This window comes from Rhincodon typus, chromosome 3, assembly GCF_021869965.1.
Source record: "Rhincodon typus isolate 14 chromosome 3, sRhiTyp1.1, whole genome shotgun sequence".
NCBI classification, from domain to species: Eukaryota; Metazoa; Chordata; class Chondrichthyes; order Orectolobiformes; family Rhincodontidae; genus Rhincodon; species Rhincodon typus.
In genome coordinates, this window is record NC_063334.1 from 31,260,685 (window position 1) to 31,285,652 (window position 24,968).

General features: G+C 41.6%; 1 protein-coding gene across 2 annotated transcripts in view; it reads left to right on the plus strand.

Annotated features, from left to right (window-relative positions):
* Positions 1 to 955: 955 nt before the first annotated feature.
* The window catches only part of plppr1 (phospholipid phosphatase related 1), a 101,898-nt gene continuing 77,885 nt past the window's right edge, over positions 956 to 24,968 (plus strand). For both annotated transcript variants that reach the window (XM_048595027.1, XM_048595026.1), the window contains exons 1-2: positions 956 to 1,153; positions 4,444 to 4,561. In XM_048595027.1, the coding sequence (XP_048450984.1) occupies positions 4,496 to 4,561 (66 nt within the window). In that variant the 5' untranslated portion in view covers positions 956 to 1,153; positions 4,444 to 4,495. The remainder of the gene's footprint in view (positions 1,154 to 4,443; positions 4,562 to 24,968) is intronic.

Here is a 24,968-nt window from a genome sequence, read left to right on the forward strand (position 1 = left end):
TGTTCCTCAATTAAATTAAGGAGGTATTGGACCAGACATTCAGAAGGTCATACTTCCCACATTCCCCTCATTGTGTCACCATCAGCTCATACTTCCAGCAACTTTTGGCATAAAAGTAATAGTTACTGAAGGGTAAGGAGAAATATTCAATCGTGGTGCTCTCAAGAGATGAGCCTGATCAAACTCTCGGCCATTATTTTGGCAGTGTCATTTTTTCAGTGTTCAGTTTGATGAGGGTTACACACTGCAACAACTTATATATCTGTAGCTCATTTGAGGTAATAAAAAATAAAAAAAACTCAGGCTGCTTCACAAGGACATTATAAGGGGGAAAATGAGCACCATAGGAAGGATGACTGAACACCTAGAGACTTGTTCACACTTTCTGGATTCTGGCCCGCTCAAAGGTGGTGTCTTAAGGGTTGTAGAATGGAGGTGTGTCAGTGGGGTTAGTATATCGTCAGTCTGGTCTAATTGAACGGTGGAACAGGCTCCAGGAGCTGAATGGCCTCCATATGTTCCTAAGAAGAAAAGGTCAACTTCCGAGCTCACAAAAAGCTGTTGGTCACACCTCCAGGCAGATGGGACACGAACCTAGACATTCTGGCCCAGGGGTCGAGATATCAAAAGAGCCCCTAAGTTGAATTATTAGCATAAGATCAACAAGGGCCGTTTTGCTAGTTGGGCTTCGACGATTTCTTTTTTTAAAAAAAATCTCAAGTCCGTGTGCGTGAGGGAGCCGTGTGTGTGTATGAGGGACAGAGATCCTGATTTAATGTGTTATGTTTTTGAGAGAACATCATCCGTTGTAACGTGTGGCTGTGCACACGTGTGGGCATAGGAAAGCGGATCCCGTTTTAAGCAACTTCTGTGACTCGCCTCGCTAGTGATCCCGCCTCTTTTAAAACCCCTCCAAACAGGAAATGAGACGTGAATGGCAAGGGGTGGCAGCAGAGGGGCAGTTCTGTGGGATGGTGCCGCTGTGTCCGGGTAATCGGCGAGGAGTGAAGATGAGCTGCTGCTGCAGGGAGCAGCTGTGAAGGAAGCTCTCACCCCGCTCGCTGGGGCAGCTCCTGGTGTTTGCCCTGATGGTGCGTTCGGTGAGCCAGAAGCTTGGCACAACAGGGCTGGTCGACGAGTGGCAACAGCACAGGTAAGGAGTAAGATCCAGCTCGTTTCCTCTCTCTCCGTCTGTCGCTCCTTTTGTTTGTAGGGATCAGACATTCTTACAGCTGAGCCACATTTACTCAGCACCACTCAATAGCAGCAATTCTTCCTTGTTCAAACCTCATATGCTTGATAAAGTCTTTGTTTCGTTTTGTGCTGAATAATCCAACATTGTAGGATCAGCAGATTCACTATTTTTAACAAGGATTGTCACCTATTGTTCTAGGCAGTGACGGTAGATTGTGCATTTTGTCCTGCCTTACAACAGTTGATTTAATATTAGTGTGGACAAAGGACATTTGTTTTCCTGGGTTAAATTAGCAACCTTATTATTTTGCAGTTTCTGTACGGTTTTGGTGTGTTTTCACATTGAGCTCTCTCAAGGTCCCTGGACGTTGCATTGTTTAATTGGGACCATTTTTGTAAAACCTGCTGCTGTTATCAAAGCGATGAGAGACAACGTTTCCCCCCGTCTCAACAGGGGATCAGTTAAGGACCTTCCCCTTTAAATTATATATAAACTTTCCCCCTGACTTTTGTTTTTGCCTGAAATGAATCTGAAGGTTACAGTCAGTATTTTTTTTGTGTGTGAGACTACATTGCACTTACAATCTAATGGAGAACAGTCTTTGGGTAGTGGGCGGCAGTTTGTTCTCACAAAGAGATCTCCTCTCCACTTGTATAGAAATAATCGTGTGTTCTGGGATGTCCTCACTATGTCCTCTCAGTTAAAGAGAACTGACAAGGCTGTATTAGATCTGTGTAGCGTGAATCCTGTGCAAAGCCTGGATTTTATCTGCACGCCCACAGTTACTGGAGAACCATCCCTCAGCGATCTATTCACATTATAACGTGGTGATTCAGGCCCCTTTAAATCAGCAATGGTAGGGGAATTACATGCGTGACTATAGTTGACCTATATTTTCTTTTCTTTTTCTTATAAAAGGGATTTAAGAAAACGTGTACCTGCCTCTGCACGGACCACTTTACTTTGAGTGATGCCAAAATGTGTGATTTCAGTTGGACGATGAATTAGCTGACATGTTCGAATTGAACATTATGGGTTGGAAGGCATTGCTCAAAAGAAAATTAATTGATGAGAAATTTTCAAAAAATAAACTTAAACAATGTTGCTAAACCATTGGATGTATTTATTCAGGTTTGTCTATGTACAAGTTGAGCCAGTCGTATTTACTACTGACTTTATTCAAACATACTCATCTGCTCAAAGAGGCAAGCAGGCAATAAATGTCTTTTTTAAAATAAATTTGCACTAAGTATGTGTCTATAATTAAATACAGGAATTTACTGTTCAAATGCAACGTGTTCCTGGTGTATTGGACGTGGTAGCTTTAAATCCAACATTAGCGTGAGGGAATAATATGAACTGTGAAAAAGTTAGTCATTTTGTGGATTGCTGTAGCATTTTAATCACTGTGGCCTTAAGTTTGCTTTAAATTAACTTCAGAAATTCCATGTGTTTTTTTTAAAAAGCTCTGCTCCCATTGCTTATACTTCATTGGGATTTTGTTTGAGATTATTGTCAACAGTTGTCATATGTGTGTCGATGAATAGGAGCAAAATGTTAACAAGGTCTTTTAAAAGATGGGCATTCCTTATTTTGCCAATTCCCAAGGTAAACAGAGCCAAGAATAAAATAGACAAATTAGTGATCTCCAATCATGTCTAGTGTTTAGCCAAATTTAGCCTACAGATGAAAATGGATCAACATAATTAGGGGTAATTTGTATTTTCAAAAAAAAGAAATGAGAGAATGCTCAGTTTCCTTTGTAAGAAATGCATTGCTAATGAAAAGGAAGGAACACGTGGTTTGTAACCATGCGGTAGCTGTCCATGTGCTTTCCTGAGTTGTTAATTATGGGAAACAGAACAGGCAATAGCTTGCTTGTCATTAAAGGAGCAATCATACCCACCCACTTTATGATAACATCTAAATGATGTACAAGAATGCAGCTCAATGTTCAACTATGTCCTTTTTCCAAATGCAGTGAATAGATTGAAAATTAGGATATCATAGAATTTCTGCAAGCCATGACAATTTCACTTCAACCCAAGGAGTATGCAGAAATGAGTGTTCCTTTATTGTTCCTGTAAGAGTTTAAAATAACTAACATACAAAGACAGAAATACCAAGACTCAATGTATGGCCATTTTTAAATTTTTTTTAAATTATATTAAAGATTGATCAGTTTATCTTTCAATGTTATCTTTATTGAGAAGACTGCATATTATCACAAGACTAATGTAATGCATTTATAACAGAGAAGTGAGGTCAACCCATTGAGTAAGGAATCTATCAATAGAATGAAATAATACTTGTATTACTATTGTGTACTTAATGAACACAGGAGTGTCCAAAGTACTTCAAATGAGATATTTTTAATGTGTTGCTACTGTCACAATTTAGCATACATGACAACCAATTTGCATGTAGCCAGGTCTGATAAACAGCAATGTGATCATGAATAAATAATTTGTTTTACTGCTTTTTTGCTGTTGATTGAGCAATAAATTTTGGCCAGGGGACTGGAGTAATTTTCCTACCCTTTTTTCAAAACAGTGTGGTTGGATCCTTTACATTCACCTGAGAGGGTGGAAGGAACCTTAGTTTAAAATCTCACTTGAAAGTCAGCATTGCTGACAGTGCAGCAACTCCTTGGTGATGATGTGCAAGCCTTGATTTTTGTGCTAAGTCCTAACACGTGAGCCACAGCTGAGATGCTGGAGGTAGGAGATTCTTATAGAAGAATAGAATACGGTGTGGAAGCAGGCCTTTCAACCCATCAAGTCCACACTGACCCTCCAAAGAGCATCCTACCCAGACCCCCCCAGCTCTGCGTTTCCCACAGCTTATCAACCTATCCTGCCCACTATGGGCAATTTAGCATGGCCAAACCACCTAACCTGCACATCTTTGGGCTGTGGGAGGAAAAGAGAACACCTGGAGAAAACCCATGCAGATACAAAGAGAATGTACAAACTTCACACAGATAGTCATCCAAGGGTAGAGTTGAACCTGGGTCCCTGGTGCTGTGAAGCAGCAGTGCTAACCACTGAGCCATCCAAATATGGAGCATAAATATTGGACTGGGTTAGTTAGGCTGAATGGCCTGTTTCTGTGCTGGAGATAATGTTAGTAGGTGCAATATGAAAGCTGGAGGAATAATTTCTCCATTGCTAAAGTGTATCTCTCTAGTTTGAGTGAGCACTAATTCAGTTTAAAACTGTAGTTAAAATGTCATTATTGATTTGCAGGTGTGAAATACTCAAACTCATCTCTCTCCCAAGTGTGATCTGATGAATCAGAATGGCTACAGAAGTGAGCAATATTCAGAGGAGTTACTCCATTATTCCATGCTTCATATTTGTAGAGGTAAGGGGGGGATGTGATACCATGCATACAGGATTCTTTTTAAATGTTTGGCTGTCTCTTTCATGTTCTGCTTCAGAACAGCTGGAAACGCATGACTCACTACAAGTGTGAGTCAGGCAAATGCGAATTGGGAAATGCAAGCAGAAAATGCTAGAAGTACTCAGCAGGTCAGGAAGTAGCTTGAAGGGAGAAACAGAGTTAACCTTTTAGATTGTTGTATTGTCAGAATGGCTGACAGGGACTTGGCAAGGGACAATATTTCCAATGACCGAGTAGGCTAGAAGATGGGACATGGTTTCAGAATAAGGAATCTGCCATTTTGGACTCAGGAGTGGAGAAATTTCTTCAGTCGAATGTTCGTGAAACTTTGGCGTTTTCCTCACCAGAACACTCTGGAGCTCTATCATTGAATATATGCAAGAAAGAGTGCATTAGATGTTTGGGTACCAGAGGAGTTAAAGGGATAGTGGGGAATGGGTAGGAAGCTGATGTACATGTGGAAGATCAGACATGATGGTGGATAGGATGTGGAGCAGGCTCGAATGGCCTACTTCAGCTCTTATTTCTCATGTCCTTGTGTCTCTCAATGCATCCTGACCTGTCAAGCATCAGCCATAGATTTGTTTTTATATCAGTGAATTGAGGAAAATGGGAGGAGTTTTAAGAGAAAAATTGCAAGCACCTAATAATTGAAAGCTTCTGCTGTGATGTGGATAGAAATGCACGTGCAGGACACATGTAATAAAGTCATAATTGGCTCAGGGGTGTTTGCAGATCCATTGAAGCCTGCAGCTTATCTAGTGTCGTCTAGAGATGGAAGTATATTTTACTGGAATATACTTTAAAGAAACTATTCGAAAGCGTCTAACCCACGTAATGCCGAAAAGGTGTCTAGAATGCAGCAGGATCTAATTATGAGTGTACAATGTATTTTAGCATTGTTTTATCACATTGTTGGATTTCGTTTTTATTCTTGCACAAGGGAATTTGTGTCAAAGGGAGCGATTATACATCATGGTCAAGATAAAACTATTCAAGGAGGAAGCTGAAAGAGATCTAGGTGTGTTAGATGATTCATGATGTAATCACTAACAAAACAAATTAAACACCGTGCTGTAAGCCCACTCATGGTAAAGCAACATGATTTGCACATGGGACAAATTATATGGACCTGTGGCTGTAATTTATGTTGTTGATCTGTTGAAGGCAGGAGAGATCCTCTGTTGGATGACTCAAGATGTAATGAGGCTCTGGTCAAGCAAAAGAAGGATATGTCAGATATAGACAACTGGGATCCAGTGAATCCCTTGAGGTGTAGGTGTACACTTAAGAGGGGAAAAAAGGGGATTATGAGTTAGCTCTGGCAGATAAGGTTAAGGAGAATCCAAAGGGATTCTACAAGTATATTAAGGGCAAAAGAGTAACGAGGGAGAGAATAGGGCCCCTGAAAGATCAACGAGGCTGTCTGTGTGTAGAACCACAGGAGATGGGTAAGATCCAAAACTAATATTTCAAATCAGTGTTTACTGTTGAGAAGCTAGGGAACTCAGGGAAAGAAATAGTGATGTCTTGGAAAGAGTCCACATTACAGAAGGGAAGATGCTCGAGGTCTTAAAACACATAAAGGTAGATAAATCCCTGGGACCTGATCAAGTGTACCCCAGGACATTGTGGGAAGCTAGGGCAGAAATTGCAGGGCCCCTAGCAGAGATATTTGTATCATTGACAGTCATGGGTGAGGTGCCAGAAGACGGGAGGCTGGCTAATGTGGTGCCATTATTTAAAAAAGACTGTGAGGAGAACTACAGACTGGTGAGCCTAACGTCAGTGGTGGGGAAGTTGTTGGAGGGGATTCTAAGAGACAGGATCTACATGCATTTAAAAAAAGCAAGGAGTGATTTTGGATAGTCAGCATGGCTTTGTGGATGAGAAATGTTGACTCAAACTTGATTGAGTTTTTTGAAGAGGTGACCAAGAAGTTAGATGAACGCACAGTGGCAGACATCGTCTACATTGACTTTAGCAAGGCCTTTAACAAGGTTTCACACATTAGACTGGTAAGTAAGTTTAAATCACATGGGATTCAGGGAGAGCCAGCCAATTTGGTAATAAATTGGCTTGATGGTTGGAGACAAAGGGTGATGGTAGAGAGGTGTGGCCAGACTGGAGGCTTGCGACCAGCAGTGTGCCATGAGGATATGTACTATGCCCACTGTTGTTCATCATTAATATAAACAGTTTGGATGATAATATAGTAGACATGGTTAGTAAGTTTGCAGATGACACCAAAATTGGTGGTATAGCGGATAATGAGGAAGGTTTTCTAAGGTTACAACGAGATCTTGATCAACTGCACCAGTGGGCCGAGGAGTGGCAGATGGAGTTTAGTTTAGATAAGTGCATTTTGGTAAGACTGACAAGGACAGGATTTACACAGTTAATGGTAGGGCCCTGGGGAGTGTGTTCAAACAGAGAGACCTAAAGGTACAGGTACATAGTTCCTTTAAAGTGGTTTCACAAATAGACACAGTGTTGAAGGTGGCATTTGGTATGCTTGTCTTCATTGGTCACAGCATTGAGGACAGGAGTTGGGACAACCTGTTACGGCTGTAGAAAACAGTGGTAAGGCCACATTTGGAATACTGCATACAATTCTGGTCACCTCGCTATGTATCAAGGTAGATACTGGCTGACTGGCTAAGGCTGTGAGGAATCACTCAATCATTAACTAATTTGAGCTAACGTGAATTTATGAGAACGGGTAGGCAAAATCCGTATCCACTTGTGTATTAAGGGGCGATCTAATTGCAGTGCTTGAGATGCTTCATGTAATTGATATTGCATTCTTTACTTTAGGACATTCAGAGCTAAGAGTGCAGAAAGTATAAAAGAGGATAGATACAGGAAACAATTTGAAATAGGGAGATAATTAACACATTGAATATCAACTGACTGAAAATCTGGATGAACTTGTAAATGATAAAATTGTTTAAAGTGAAAAACAGCCTGATTGATGGTGTGGAAGATTGGCAGCAACGGCAGTGACACCAGTGTAAATCTTGTTACCAGTAGAATCATTGCCAGCATAACTTTTCAAATGGTAAATCAGGAAGTGAGAAGGGAGGACAACTCCTCAGTTGTTTGTGTCTGGAAAGGAAAATGGGGGTTAATTCTGAGAAGTACCATAAGCACCACCCACTGAGAGATGTCACATGTACTTGTGGACAGAACTGATTAGGATCCCAGAGGAGTAAGAACTTATCTCCAGAGCTTCTCCAAAGTCTCCCTAATAAATGTTTATCCTATCAATGTATCCCATAACTAGTTGCTAACATGCAATAAACAACTTCTATTTAGACGAAATGACATTCCACGATCATGCTGCACCAAGTGTGCCCTGTTAGTTCCCACACTAATGGTGGATGGTACCAATAAACTGACCCCAAGGTAAGGCGCAGACTCCCTTTAGTTAGACATACCATAGCAGTGATTCTCTATCTTGCTTCTTTTCCTTTCTCCCTTCACCAAAAGAAACATTGAATTGCCCCTCCCACCAACATCACATGGCCTGCTCCTCTGTGTATCAGGAACTCTATGGGAGATCTAGACCAGAGATCTGCTGTGCAGGCAGTAGTGCATTTGTTCAGAAGAAATGTACAATGGACTAGACATTGACGTTTGAATTTTGAGCTAGTTCAAATCCAGTTTCCTTGCTCATCTGGTTGCAAAGGTTCCATCTCACCTTGATTTGAGCAGACCCAACCCAATTTTCAGCATAGACAAAATTTTCATGAAATTGTATGCAGCCTTTGGTACTTGTGCTGGCTATCCAGCTCGTTCCACTTACTGAGTCTTGCTGTAACACTCCAAGTTAATTCTTTTTCAAGTATTTCTTCCGTTATCTTTTGGATCATTTTATTAAATCTGTTTTGTCATCTTTTCAGGCAGTGCACTCCAGGTTTCAAGAACGCACTGTGTGAAATAAAATTACTTTCATCTCCCACCTGTCCTTTGATCACCAGTAGAAAGTTCTTCTTTCTTACTCTTATGAATTGAAACTCCTCCATTAATTGTTTCACTCAATTTTTCTCCTTTAGGAGGAACAATCCCAGTTCCTCAAGTTTGACAACACAGCTAAAGTCCCCATCCATCTGGAGCCTATCCTATACCATGGTACCCAGAATTGTACATGGTACTCCAGCTGATTAAGTAGAATTAGGTAAACTGCGTAACATTACAAATGTGCTTTGGACATGGCAATGTTAATTGTTTATTGGACAGTTGTACAGACTTTGTCAGTTAACACTTCTACTGATGTGCTTTGTAAGAATGGGGCACAATGCGTTCCTTGTGGGGTATGCCTTCCATTAGCACCAAGACTGCGAGTTTGGAAAATCTACATCATAATCAGATTTGGTGCTGTTTTTGTTTAAAAAATTCTGGTTCATCAATACTCATAAGAACGGGAGTTGACTATTCAGTCTCTCAATTAAAATCAACAAATCTAATTGTTGCCTAATAAAATTTCAATGCTTGCTAAACTTGTGGCAATCAAGTCAGCATACAGCATACTAAATGCAGGATGCATTGCAACAACTTCTTCAACAGCAGCTTGGAAACCCACAAACTGTCCCACCTGAAAGGACAATGGCACCATATGCAAGTTCCATTGCAAGAAACAAACCATTGTACTCATTGCCATTCCTTCATCATTGCTGGGTCAAAACCCTGGAACTTCTTTCCAGACAACACTGTGGGTGTAGTTGCACCAGACGAATTGCAGCAGTTCAACTATGGCATCTCACCACAAACATCTCCAGGGCAAGTAGGTTATGGCAACAGATTCTGGCTTTGACAGCAATGCACATATCCCATGAAGATATTTTTGGAAATTGTTGCATGGTACAAAAGATAAGGAAAGGAGTGGGTGAATCTTGTAACATGATGAAATGGAATTGAGGGTAGAACTAAGTGAACTATAGTGCACTGAATAGTGGTAGCACTTCTGTCAAAGAATATTCTTAGTAGTAGTTGTGGTGCAGCAACTAAATATTTTAACACTTCCACTTCCTTCAAGGTAAGTGAAATGCCACATACATTCATGAATGTAAGCAACAGGGTTTTGATTTCATTTCTTCTGTAGAATGTTCTCCTTAACTTTGATGTGGTCATGGTTGTAGGTTGTGTTGGCATCTAGAATCACATCGTTATTCAAACAGATTGCTGCAGGGTCCTAATGTCCATCCAATTTGAAACACTCACCTGACCAAAAAAAAAATCAGTTTACCACATGCCTGTGGCCGATTCTTCACATGTTGCAAGTGATGAGTGTACTGGGTGAAATAGATCATTGCCAATCTGTAACCCGACTCCATCTACGCTTTCCTGCATGTTCCTTGATAGCTTTACACAACAAATTTCTATTAATGTCATTGTATTGAAAATTTCAATTGCTCCCAGCCATCCACAGACTTTTGGCAGAGAGAGTTTCAGATTCATTACACTGTTTGAAGAAATGCTTCGTACGCTTCTCTGCAAAAAGCACTGAGCCCTCACTTTAGGATTATGCCCTCTTGTTCCAGAGTTCCATTTGCCCAAGAGCAAATAGGTTCTCTATATCTCTTGAATTGTTTTCAACATGATAAAAGGACCTCTTAACATTGCCACTTAACATGAGTACAAATTGTGCATTTTTTTTTGAAAAAACATTTAACGTGGTATTATTGTTCATGAGTTTATATTGTAACCCGTGCAAGGCTGATGCATCCATTCTGAGATCTTCAAAAGGACATAAATAAATTTGTAGGGAGGGCAGATAGGTAGCAGGTGAAGTTCAATGCAGAGGTGATGTATTTTGGTATTAAAGAACACATTAAGGTAATAGAAAATAAGGTGTACAAATCTAAAAGGTGAACAGGAACAGAGGGACATGGGTATAAGCATACAGGACAGAGAGAGCAGTTAATAAAGCTGACAATGTCCTCAGCATTTTAAATATGGGTGTACAGTACAAGGGCAAGAGGTGATGTTGAACTTGTATAAGACGCCTGTTAGGCCTCAACAGGAATATTGCGTACAGTTCTGGGCATCACCTGCAGGGATCAGAAACTTTAGTTATCGGGATGCATTGGAGAAGTTGAGACTCTTCTCCTTGGAGAGAAGGCGGCTGAGAGGAGATCTGTTGGAAGTTAAGGAGTTTGGATAGTAAGTAGGGAGAAATTGTTGCCACTCAAGACCATTAAGAGGTTTAAAGTAATTTGCAAAAGAAATAAATGAAATTTTCTTCCCACCACGAATGGTTCAGGTCTGGAACATACTGCCTGGAAATGTGGTGGAGGCAGGTTCCACAAGGCATTCATTAGGGCATTGGATGATTATGTAAGTGGGAACAATATGCAGCATTAAGGGAAAAGCCGGGAGATTGACACTATTTCACGATGCCCATTTCGGAGAGCCAGTCCAGGCAGGATGAGCTAAATGGCGTTCTTCTGTGCTGCAACACTTAATTGTGTGATTCTGAGGGACAGTTCCTTAAACTGAGCACAATTAATATCAATCATCATTCCTCTCCAAGTTTCAGACCCTGCAGACCAACATTGTATTAGTTTTACTTCTTGTACATCTATACCAGATTTTAACGATTTGTGTACAAAATCATCTAAGTCGTTTTGCACCTTCATAGCCCCTAGTATCTCACCGTTAAGAATATAAACATTTGGGGCAGGAGTAGATACAGGCTACATGGCCTCTTCAAACCTGCTTTCAACAAGATCATGAATAATCTTCAGCTCAATATTATGTGCCCGCACTATCCCACATCTGTGCGTTACTTCAATGGCCGGAATTGATATTTTCACACTATCATACATGAATAAGCTATTAACTAATAAATAGCAAATGCAACCCCAATAGTGAATAATGTAGAGAGAGAAAGAGAGAGAGAGAGAAACAAGGAGCTACAGACTTACTAGCCTGACATCAGTAGTAGACAAAATGCTAGAATCTGGTACACAGGATGCAATAACAGGACATTTAGGAAATAATCTGCATCAGGCAGACCATGGACATACGAAAAGGAAAGAATACTTGGCAAGCTGGTTGAGAATTTTTGTTTTTTTGAGGATTTCACGAGCAGAATAGCCACGGTGGAACCAGTAGCTATTGTGTTTTTGGATTTTCAGAAGGCTTTTGATAAAGTCCTACACAGGAGGTTAGAAATTTAAAAAAAATCTCACAGCACACGAGTTTGAGGTGACTTTGAGGTGATCTGTGAATTCGTTAACAGACAGAAAATGTTGGGAATAAGCAGGTCATTTCCACTTTGGAAAGCTGTGCTTAGTGAGGTACCACAAAAAGACGAGTGCTTGGGCCACAGCTGCTTACAATCTATATCAATGATTTTGATGTGGGGATCAAATGTAACATTTCCAAGTATGACAAGGACACACACTAGGTAGGAACGAGAGTTGTGAGGAGGTTGCAAAGAGGCTTTGTGGAGATTTGGGCAGGTTGAATGAGCACAAGAATATGAAGAATGAAATATAATTTGGAAAATTATGAAGCTGTCCACTTTGATGAGACAAACCAAGATGTAATGTATTTCTTAAATGGTCAGAGATTGGGATGTGTTAATGTCCAAAGAGATTGGGGTGCACTTGTTCATAAAATTACTGAAAGCTAACATTGAGGTATACAATAAGCTATTAGGAAGGCAAATGGTTATGTCGGCCTTTATTGTGAGAGGATTGGAGTACAGGAGTAAAGAGTATTGCTGCAATTGAATAGAGTCCACATGTGGAGTATTATGTATGGCTTTGATCTACTTACCCAAGGAAGGATATACTTGCCACAGAGGCGTTACAATGAAGGTTCACCAAACTGATCCCTGCGAGGGCAAGATCGTACCATGAGAACAGATTGAGGACACTGGCTCATAATTCTCTGGGGGTCAGAAGTATGTGAGTTGATCTCATTGAAACACTCAAAATTCATACATAGGGCTCAACAAGAAAGAAGCAGGAAGGAAGGTCTGCACTGGTTGGAGTTCTAGAATCACAAGAGTCAGGATAGGAGGTAGGCCATTCAGAATTTAGATGGGAGGAGAAATTTGGAAGGCAACAATTCTTTGGAATTCTCTTCATGAAGCCTCAGTCATTGAACATATTCAAAACAGATATCAAAAGATTTCTAGATATTAAACATTCTGAAGAATATGGGGGAAAGTGAAGGAAAATGGTGTTGAGGTAGAAGATCAGACATGACCTAATTGAATGGTGAAGTTTGCTTGAGAGGTTGAATTGCCTCCTGCCCCTATTTCCTATCATCAACTTAATTTTCCTATCACAGTTTTGGCTGATTTTACACCACCACCACCACCCACCCCCCATATTGGACCTCATCAGGCACACTCTGCCCTCTCACTACTTTGTCCAGGACTCTATTACCTCTGGCTCCCATCTGTACAATTATTTGAAATGTATTACAAACCGTGAGGGGGCTAGAGGGGTGAAATACTGCAAAAAGGTTCCACTTCATGGTGGAATCTAGGACATGGTACTGGATGGTGTCAAACTTTGACTGTTGTTGGAGCTGCACTCATCCAGCTAAGGGGTATTCCAGAAAACAGACTGTAGTGTTTCAGGAAGACAGCTTGCCACCACCTTCTCAAAAAGTAACTAGGGATGGATAGTAAAATGCTGGCCAGCCAGTGACACCCATGTCCCATCTTGACCAAAAAAACCCACTTTTGACTTGTGCCTTATAGATTGTGGGGAGTCACGAGGTCAGTTACCAACTATGGGATTCCCAGCATCTGACTTGCTCTTGTAACCACATATTTACTTAAGTGGTTGGTCCAGTTTGTTTCTGTTCATTGACATCCCACCCCTGCCATCTTGCTGGCTCCATGGTGCTGATCATTGTGCAATCATTGGCGAACATTCCCACTTCTGACCTTATGAAGAAGGAAAGGTCATTGGTGAAGCAGCTAAAGATGGTTGAGCCTGGAACAGTGGTCAGCACTGCTGCCTCAGCGCTGGTGACCCGGGTTCAATTCCAGCTTTGGGTGACTGTGCAAACTCCACAAACCTTCTCCTGGTGTCTGTGTGGGTTTCCTCCCACAGTCCAGAGATGTGCAGGTTAGGTGGGTTGGCCATGCTAAATTGCCCGTAGTATCCAGGGATGTGCAGGTTGGGTGAATTAGCCATGGGGAAAATGCAAGGATAGGGTAGGGGATGAGTCTGGATGAGTCAGAGAGTTGGTGTGGACTTGTTGGACCAAATGGCCTGTTTCAACTTTGGAGGGATTCTGTGATGACATGACTCTGAGAAAGTCATCTTTGCAGATGTCGTGAAGCTGAGATGATTGACCTGTAATAACCACAGTCTTCTTGATTGTTCTAGTTATTTCTCCAACTGGTAGATTATTTCCTCCTTGGTTCCCATTGACTCTAGTTTTTCTTGGGCTCCTATATTTGCCACACTCTGTCAAATGCTGCTTTGATATTACATTCAGTGAATTGAATTGGCCAAATTCCGCCATTCGTGACATGAGGGACCTCAGCAGGAGGTCAAGATGAATCATTGACTTGACAATGGTTGCAAATGCTTCAGCCCTGTCTTTTGCGTTGATGTATGGAACTGCTCCAGCTTTGAGGATGGGATATTTTGGAGTCACCTCCTCCCCTTTGAGTGGTTTAATTGCCCGACTGTGCAGCTCAGATCTGGTGCTGGTCCTTTGCTTTTCGTCATTTATATAAATGATTTGGATGCGAATATAGGAGGCATGGTTGGTAAGTTCGTGGATGGAGATGGTGTAGTGAACAGTGAAGAAGATTATCTCAAAGTACAACGGGACCTTGATCAGATGGGCCAATGGGCTGAGCAGTGGCAGATGGAGTTTACTTTAGATAAATGTGAGGTGTTGCATTTTGAAAAGGCAAATCAGGGCAGGACTTATACACTTAATGTAGGGTGCTGGGGAGTGTATTCAAACAGAGAGACCTAAGGGTGCAGGTGCATATTTCCTTGAAAGCGGAGTCACAGGTAGACAGGGTGGTGAAGGCAGCATATGGCATGCTTGGTATGTTGGTCAGTGCATTAAATATAGGAGTTGGGATGTCATGTTGCATCTGCACAGGACATTGGTAAAGCCACTTTTAGAATACTGGATACAATTCTGGTCTCTCTACTATAGGAAGAATGTTAAACTTGAGGGTGCAGAAAAGGTTTACAAGGATGTTGCCTGGATTGAAGGGATGGAGTTATAAGGAGAGGCTGAATAGGCTGGGACTTTTTACGCTAGAGCATTGGAGGCTGAGGGGTAACCTTAGAGAGCTCTATAAAATTATGAGGGCATGGTTAGGGTGAATAGCCAAAGTCTTTTTCCTAGGGTGGGGGAGTCCATAACTAGAGGGTATAGGTTTAAGGTGAGAGGGGAAAGATTTGAAAAGGACCTGAGGAGTAACTTTTTCATGCAGAGTGTGGTGCAAAAGTGGAATAAGCTGCCAGAGGTGGTGGTGAAGGTCGGTACAATTACCACATTTAAAAGGCATCTGGGTGGGTATATGATTAGGAAGGGTTTAGAGGGATATGGGCCAAATGCTGGCAAATGGGACTAAATCAAATTGGGATATCTGGTCAGCACAGATGTATTGGACTGAAGGATCTGTTTCCATACTGTGCATTTTCTATGACTTTGACTCAATGACCTCAACTTGTCTGTTTCTGTGCTGTATGACGTTATGACTTTGAGGAACAGTTTAAAAACAGGGGTCTTCCATTAAGACTCAAATAAGGAATTCCTTCTCAGAGGATTGTTAGTCTTTGGAATTCTCTTAGAGAAAACAGGATACTGGGCTGTTGAATATTTTCTAGGATGATTTGGACAGATTTTCAACTTAGAAGGGAATTGAGAATCAAAGCAACTGGGAAATTGAGGTCATTGAGTCAGAGTCATAGAAAATGCACAGTATGGAAACAGATCCTTCGGTCCAACTCGTCCATGCCAGCTAGTCCCATTTGCCAGCATTTGGCCCATATCGCTCTAAACCCTTCCTATTCATGTACCCATCTAGATGCCTTTTAAATGTAAAAACACCAGCCTCCACCACTTCGTCTGGCAGCTCATTGCATAAACGCACCACCTTCTGCATGAAAAAGTTGCTCCTTAGATCTCGTTTAAAATCTTTCCCCCTCACCTTAAACCTATGCCCTCTAGTTTTGGACTCCCTACCCTGGGGAAAAGGCCTTGCTTATTTACCCTATCCATGCCCCTCATGATTTTATAAACCTCTATAAAGGTCACACCTCAACCTTTGACACTCCAGTGAAAATAGCCCCAGCCGATTCAACCTCTCCCTATAGCTCAAACCGTCCAATCCTTTCAAGTTTCTCACCATCCTTCCTTTAGCAGGGAGAATTGCACACAGTATTCCAAAATTGGCCTAACCAATGTCCTGTACAGCCGCAACATGACCTCCCAACTCCTAAACTTAATGCACAGACCAATAAAGTCAAGTGTACCAATTAAGTGCAATAAAGGCAAGCTAATTCACCTAACCTGCACATCCCTGGATACTATGGGCAATTTAGCACACACAAAGCCATGTTGACTATCCCTAATCAGTCCTTGCCTTTCTACATACATGTAAATCCTGTCCTTCAGGATTCCTTCCAACAACTTGCCCACCACTGATGTCAAGTCTATAATTCCCCTGACTTTTCCTTACCACCCTTCTTAAACAGTGGCACCATACTAGCTAACTTCCAGTCTTCTTGCACCTCAACTGGTCATAGTGAGGTCAGCCATGAGCAGGCTTGAGAGGCCAAATGGCCTCCTATCCTCCTTTTATTATCTTGTAATCTTATGTATTTGTGCTAGCTCCGAAGAGTCATCTGCAAACTTAGATACACAACCCCTCTCTTCCTTCATCCAGGTCACTGATGTTAACATTGAAAGGGGGTCCAAAGCTTGGGAGGTTGTAAATAGAAAGTATTCACTAGTAAATGCGAAAGGAATGCTGGGAGAAATTGTTTTATCCAGGAGGTGGTTACCACAAAAAGTGGGTGAGATTAGAATAAAATGGAATGTCAGGGTGGTGGTCGTGGTATTTAGGACTAGTAAACCAGAGGTCTGGGGTCATAGGAGCTCAGATTACATCATGCTAGTTGAAATTCCTCAGCTGAGTTAATAAATGTGGAATATAAATGCTAGACAAATTGATAATTATGATGAAATCACCAAAGTGCCTTTCAGCAGAGGAAATTTGCCGTTTGTACAGGGTGACATTTAAATGTAACCTTTAGATCCACAGCAGTGTGTCTGGATTCTTCACTCTGCTCTGAAATGGCCCAGCAACCACTCAGTCGTATTATAATCATGACAGAATAATAAGAGCAGCATAACTGTACTTCACATCACATGGAGCGGAGTGGTTCAGGAAGAGTCGTTCACCACCACCTTTTCAAAGGCAAGTACGGATGAACAATAAATGTTGGTCCTGTCAGCAACATCCACACAGTGGAGAAAAGAACAAGATGGATTTAAAGAAAGCTTGAGATGAGGGGGAAGAAAAGAACAGAAGAATCCGCTCATAGGGTCGGATGAAGTTGGGACGAAGAGGCAGCCTGTGTGGTTTGGCCCGAATGGTCTGTTTCAGTCACACTGAAGTCAGTGTAAAGTATGCAAAGAGAAACTAGGAGTTCTCGAGGTTATACCACTTGCCGCATTCCATCACAACACATTCACTTTGTCTCAATGTTGAGCCTTCAGTCTCCTAGACATTTTAACAATTTCAGTTAAGGAAAAGATTGTGGTTTAGCCTTTTACTTTGAGACTTGAGTTTTCTAATGTAGATTCTCTGCTGCTTGACTGAAATTTGGTAGCTGTTTGAGTCTCCCGAATATGGCCATGGAACTGGGAGTCACTGTGAACCACTTGAGGATCCACTTCAGTTTACAGATTCATCCTCATTACCAAATCATTGTTGCTTGAACTTCTTCCACCCCCGGTTTAGTTCAGCAGAGCTTCCAACTTTAATTAGTACTTCCCCACATAAAGAACAGTAGAGAAAGTCCTGCCCAGGTTATATAACATAAAACCATTGATTCACTGACTCACATACTGCACTTGTTACCTCTATCTTAAATAGTTTTTTTTTCAGTACAGTGACACTCAGTGAAGGACAGTTCATTGTTCTCTGTCTGTGGTCTTTAACTAGTGTTGGGAAAACATTATACTTAAATATTTAAGATAGAAAATATTATATATTTTCCTTCCTAATTTTGCAGCATTAGAATATTTGAACCATGTTCAGTGGGAACAGGATATCTCCATAGCTCTTGGTATAAAAGTGAAAACATTTTATTCCTTATCCATAATGCAGGGTATTCTGAATGTGAGGAGCACATCCACGTGAACAATACCTTGATACAAGGGTTTAGTTGGATGTGTGAGATAGCTCTGCAGCCTTGAAACTGCAGATTTTGAGAAGCAGAACAAAACTACTTGAGTTTCAGACTTTTAGAAAAACAGGGCCTCCTGATCAAAAACCAGATCCTTACTAAATATTGAACTATTGGACTTTAACTTTCAACATTGCCAGCAGATCTATGGCCCCTCACACATTTGTCAGTTCAATTCTCTCACTCAGACACCAACCCATAGTCTGGGCTGATGCTTCATGGAGTGCTGAAGGAGCACTGACAAACATCTTACCATTTGAGATGAAACCTCTGTATATGTGGCTCTTCTTCATCCTCAGATGATTGCAAAAGATTCTGCGGCTGTAAGTTTAATTGCTCTAGATTTCTTGCAACTCAAATTTGTTGGTGACTGGTTCCAGTTTTGACTTGAGCCTGCTGTATAACCCACCCTAAATGTGAAACTCATGAAAGAACCCTGTCTGTCAAACTATTGATGATATTTTGAGAAGAAAGGCTTCATTCATCTGATGCCTTTCATAATCTCAATTTCCAAAGCTTTTTTCCAGCAAATAAAGTACTTTTGAACTGTTGAACTGAATTGTAGTAAAGTGAGTAACATTCAGTGAAACCGGGTCCAAGTCTAAGCTGGAAATCTAACTTATTTGACATAATGCAATATTTGTGAATTCTTCGCAAACGGTTGCCTGAACTATGAAACAGCTAAATATTTGTTAAGGGTTTGGTTTTGGAAAAGACATCTTGTACTTTTTCTAAAAACAATGCAACTTAAACTACTTTGCAGGCAGTTTTGAGTTAGTGACACAAGTTTGCCATGTTGCAGCCAAACAGCCTATTAGCGAAGACACCTCAAACCATTGTATCAAAATGTTGTTTACATAAAGAGTTCCTGACACATTAAAGAAAATATGCATTGTGAATAAGCTGTACATTGAGGGATAGAGATGCAAATCCAGAGAGTTTTTTGGAGTTCCCAGTTGTTGCAATTCAAATATTGCACCATTTTGATGAGAAAGCTGAATTTTTAAAGAGAGCCCTGAGGGCAAAATAATTTTCACTCATCACTACCAGACCCCCGTCATCTGTTGGCCACAGTTTAAGTAATATGTAACACTGCTGCCATCTGGTGGTAATACAGGATCTGCTGGGCAACAAAGACAGAGATGAAATGGTGCTGTATTTGTAGACTCAGCTAAATGAGTTCACTTACCTGGCACATCATAATAACGATCAATTCCATTAATTCCAAACACATTGAGCCCCAGTCATTTGGAACATGATCATTTGGTGAGAACATGGTTCATGTCCTCAGCTTCTATGTCCCTGGGAGCGGAGGTTTGAAGAGTCATATTTTAGCTCCCCTTCCCTCAATAAGGCAGAAACTAGGCAGAGGCAGTGAAGGTTTGAGGACGGTGTAATTAAGTTGAGTGGCAGGTTTGTTACTCTGTCTTTTCCCACCTTGATCTGGCTGTTTAGAAGTTTAAAATGCAGGGACTCATGGGCTGACAGCGTCTGCTTTAAATGTTCAGATTAAGTTGCACGAACACCATAAGACATAGGAGCAGAAATTAGGCCATTTGGGTCATTTACTCTGCTCTGAATGAACATCATGAAGACCTGCTTTTAACCTGGAATGTGAGTGGTGGAAACGCTGGGTCGGACTGGATCCTGGCAAAGACCAGGACTATTAAGCAAAGCTACCAAAATTGTACAAAACAGTTCTGAACCTATACAGCAAAGCTCAAACAGTTTTGATCAGGTGTAAAATTCGTGGTTAATTCTTACCATGATAAAGCAAAATGCTCAAGAGCCTCACAATACCTTCTTTTCACTGGAATTTCTGTCCATCAGTGACTCTCACATACTATTGCTTTAGCCGTAAAACTTGCGAAGATGCTCGATAGGAGCTTCGTCGGAGAAAAAAAATGCACAGGATCTTACTGAACAATGCTGTCCTGACTTTCAGATATATCAATATTCCATCAAGTTTGGCATTAGTCAAAACATCAGCCCACATTTATGTAGCGCCTTCAACATAGAATAACATCTTCAAGATGCTCCACAACCTATGCTAGCAGACAAAATGACACTGAGCCATGTAAAGGAATGTTAGGACAGTTGATTTGGTCTAAAGGTAGATCCTTCAGATTAACTTCAATGGATCAGCTGCTCACCTGGGATCACCATTGAAAGACAACTTCAAGTTCTGGGACCAAGGTGAGAAATCAGGGAATTTACTGTACTTAGACAGAGCATAAATAGAAAGAGTCAGGGATGAGGACAGATCAGCTATACATTACTGTCTTGTTGTGATGTCTTATAATAAACAACATCAGTCTGCCTCTCAACAAAACCCAGGAGGAAGCGAATGGGCTAGAGCAGAATCATTTTGTCCCAGCCCACGGGAGCAATGATAATGACAAAATGATTATAATGAAATGATTAACTCCAAAAGCTGGGTCAGTCAGCCTTTGCTCCGGGGTTTGGGGGTGGGGTGGGGGGGACAGTGGGGAGCGGTCGGTGGTGGTGTTGCTTGCAGAATAGTGCCGGCAATGGTGGTGAAGGGGGAAATTTGAGGTGTTTAAGAGATGGGGGTAGAGTGCTAATAGTAGCCAAGGGGCTGAGGTCAAGCCCAGAGGCATCGGTTCAAATTCCATTATGGCAGCTGATGGAATTTAGTTAAATTAGTTAATCTGGAAGGTATAGCTGATCTCAGTAAATGGTGCCTTTGGTATCAATCGTCATTTGCTACTAAAAGCGAGCTAATTCCATGATGTTCTTTGAGAAAAGGAAGTAAACACTCACTCTGTGTCACCTATAGGAGATTCCTGACCCCACACCACAGTGTGCGGTAAACTGCCCTCTGAAATGGCCCCCAGCAAACCGTGGAGCTTAAGGGCAATTATGGATGGGCAATAAATACTGGCATTTCCAGTGATGAAAGAATAAAGAAAGGTGATTGAATCTAATAGGTTCGGTAGAGCAAAGCAATTTTGTCTAGTGGGAGGAGTCCGGAACAAAAGAGGTAGGTACACTCTTAAAATTAGAACTTGGCTGTATTAACATTGTCAGGAAGCACATCAGAGCCAGATTCATGATTTCTGCTCAACTTTCAATCTTTAGTTTCTTTCAAAATTGCTCAAAATGGATCTGGGTTAGTGGGTGAAACCTTTAGTGTGGCACCACAACAGAGATTCAGCAGAGATTGTATTGTTAATCAGACCCTGTTCTGAATGACACATGGAAAAATGACAGGCCTTCAGTGGAGACAGTTGGGAAGGTTACTAGGGGAGGCCTTGTGCTATCCATTCTCCCACTGCAGAAACAAACAACTTCCCTTTGAGAACACCAGCTGCCACTTGGCTTCTACTGAGTCACTGTCAACACAATCTAAAAGCTTCCTTTTGTAGTACAGCCTGCAAAAAGCAGAGACATTTAAAACATGGCCATGTGAAAAAGATCATGCAAGTATAATTAGAACCCACTCATGAACCTGGTGGGCAAATAGCTTGTGGTTCAGTTCTGCATTAAGTGGGATTCTTCCCCTATCTCTACCCAATCCCCTTCACCATCCGATAGTGGTGTTTTAAAAGATTTTGATTTACTGGATGGAGTTAAACTATTTCCACTAGAGGGGAGCCCCAAGAAAGCAAAATTATAAAATTTGAGCTTGGCCGTTCAGGGGTGATTTGAGGAATGACATTTTTCGCAAAAGGAAATCTCAAACTCTTCCCGTGCAAAAAGCTGTTGACGTTAGTTTCTTAGATTTTTAATTCACCTGCAAGTGGATACATTATTTTTAAAATAAATATTGTTTATTGCTCAGCAAACGCATGAAGCATTTCAGAAACAAGATTTTTAGATTGAGTTTAGATAAGAATCAGGCACAAGTCAGCAGTGTGATGGAATGCTCTCTACTTGCCTGGATGGGGAGTGGGTCTGTGTGGGATGCTCTTCGGAGGGTCAGTGTGGACTTGATGGGCCAAATGGCCTGCTTCCACACTGTAGGGATTGTATGAATTAAAGCTGTGGATTCTCATTCCTGAAGGTAATCAATTGTTCTAAAGACCTTTTAAATTTTTAATGTTATAGACTACTTTTCATTATTTGTTACTTTTCCATTTCCTCTCTCTCTATCGGATTTATTTCCAACTTACTCCGTTTCCTTCTCCATTGTTCTTTTTCCCTAATCTTTACATTTCACTAGTTAAGGTGAGCTCCCTTTTGTTCTCTAAGGTTGCAGGCATTCTGTTGTCCTCGCCTCACACTTATCTCCTTTCACTTCTAGCAAATTGTTACCAAATTTACAAGGAAATCCGGTCTAGCTCAAAGCTCATGATGTCTCATTCCAGTGAACTATGGGACAATACTATTAAGCTTTGGTAGTGGTGTAGTGATTGGAACGAGGGCCAGGTGGATCTCAATGACTATAAGACCCCTGATTGGCCCAGGTTCACAGTCCCATCAGGGAGTCCTGGCTGACAGACATAAACAGAAGTCTCAGAGAGTCTCCTCATTCTGGTGATGGGCTCTGGGCTGGCTGGCCAGAACCCATGTACTGTGCACATGTAAATAAAGGGTGACTTAGTGATGGGTTGCTGGCCTCTGTGCAGTTATGGTGGTGATGAGAGCAAACAGTACATTCCTGGAGAAAATTCACTCGCAACTGTCGTCTTTGAATTGGGGCAAGTATCTCTGGTATCATGCCTTTATTTGGGAAGCTTGACTTGTTTGATCCTGCTGTTGAAGACTGGGCCTAGCACATGGAAAATGCATTATTTTTTCCAGGCAAATGACATTGGGGCAGATGAAAAGAGATGAGTAACTTTTCTGACTACTTGCGGACATGCAACTTTTTCAATTATTAGGAGCCTAACTTTCCCTGAGGTACCAGATACTAAAACCTTTCAAAATTTGACAGGTTTAGGTAAAGAATATTACAAGCCCAAGCCTCTCCTAATTCTGAAATGCTATTGCTTCTATTCAGCAGTTTGGGGGCCCGGGATGGCGGGGGGAGGTCCGTATTGGGATTTTTGACACAGTTAAAACAAGTGGCAGAGGCATGTGATTTTGGATTAACCCTGAATGAGATATTGAAGGACCATTTAGTATGTGTGATTAATGATATAACCATGCAAAAGCATGTACTAGCTGAAGCTCAACTAGACTTCAAACAGGCTCTATAACTTCCCCAGTTGTGAGGGAGGGTCATAAGACCCGAAACATTAACTCTGATTTTTTTCTTCACAAATGCTGCCAGATCTGCTGAGCTTTTTCAGCAGCTTCTGTTTTTGTTCCCGATTTACAGCATCCACAGTTCTTTCGGTTTTAATTTAGGCATTACAACTGTCATTACACTTTGTCATTAGAGAATGCAGCAAGTGGAGCATGGGAACCACAGGGAATCCCAGTGGAAGTGGACACCCTGGCCTGCCTGACTGAGCTTGGGGAACACCACCAGACTGTAGGCAATCACAGAGGCTCATGCAGAGCATATCCTGAGCAAAAGGAACCCAAGGTCACCCCACAGCAAAACCAAGCCTTGGCCAAATGGCTAAAATATTCTTCAGATCTGGGCTGGCAAGCCATTGTAGTTGTTGCCAGTATTGTGGACTCAAAACAACAGCAAAATAGTCCTACAGGACCTGACTTCAGGTATTATCCTAGAGAGTCCGTGCCCTGGAAAGTCCACCTATATGTGATTTGGAACAGTTAAATTGCTTAGCAACATCCAAATTAGAACTAAAAATAAATGTCTGGTTAAATAGTCACCTGGATCTCATGGAGGCCAATACCAGCACAGCTGTATCAGTGGTTGCAGAAGCTGTCTTTAACAATATTCGCTCGGGACCCCAACCATTAAGTTTGCGCAAGACCTCAGCCAGACTGAGAACGCATACTGGGGAACTGTTACAGATTAAGGGTATGGCTTCAGTTTCAGTGAGCCAATACGACTCCAATACTGTATGAGGAGGCTTGGGATCATAGTGGGCCAACACCTTGGATGACGACAGCTGCTTTTTGACTTCCCTAAAGATTACTTATTGGCTATGTGACTATTTCCAAGCCCAACCCTTTTCAATAGCAGGTGTAAGGGTGCCAAGATGGAGGCCAGGTTACATATGAATTTTCCGTAATAACTCACCAACCCAAGGAAAGACCTAAGCTCCAGTACAGACATGGGAGCAGGGGCACCATTGATTGTCCTCACTTTATCTCCCAACGGGTACAACCCAGTCTCGTCGACTCTGTTGCCCAAGTAAGTCAATTGGAGAGCCTGGAACATTTTTCCCTTCTAAAGGTGTACACCAGCCTGGGAACGCACCATATCCAAGTTCTCCTATTGGTCAGTCTTGTTATTAGTTTGTCATCCAGATAAATGGAAACCTAGAATACACCTTGTAATCTATTCTCTACTGTCTGCTGGAAAAGGGTGCAGGCTGATGACACATCAAATGGCAGTCTTGTATCTTGATATACACCCTTATGGGTATTAATTGTGGCGTACTTCTGGGATCCCTCATCTAGTCTCAATTATAGGTATGCATGGTTCATGTCAAACTTTGCAAAGGACAGCACCCTTTGGCAGTTTTCTGTGTAAGTCCTCTATGCGAGGTTTTAAACTTTCTGGACACCCTTCCAGTCACCGCTGACAATATCCCCCTGTGGACACCAAAAAGATCCCATTCCGGCAAAACTAAAACAACTGATGGTGATGGGGGAAACAAAAGGGCCATCACAACCAGGATTGAAACCTTATTGGACCCAGCAAGACCAGATCACCGTAGAGGACGGCATATAACTGTGGGGAGCAAAGGTGATTGTCCTATGAAAAGGTTGCTGCCCAATACTGGCTGAACTCCACCAAAATGAAAATATTGGCAAGAAATTATGTCTGGTAGACAGGATTGGATGTTGCCATAGTTGTGTTGGAGAGGTGGTGCCCAGAGTGCCAACGAGGACCA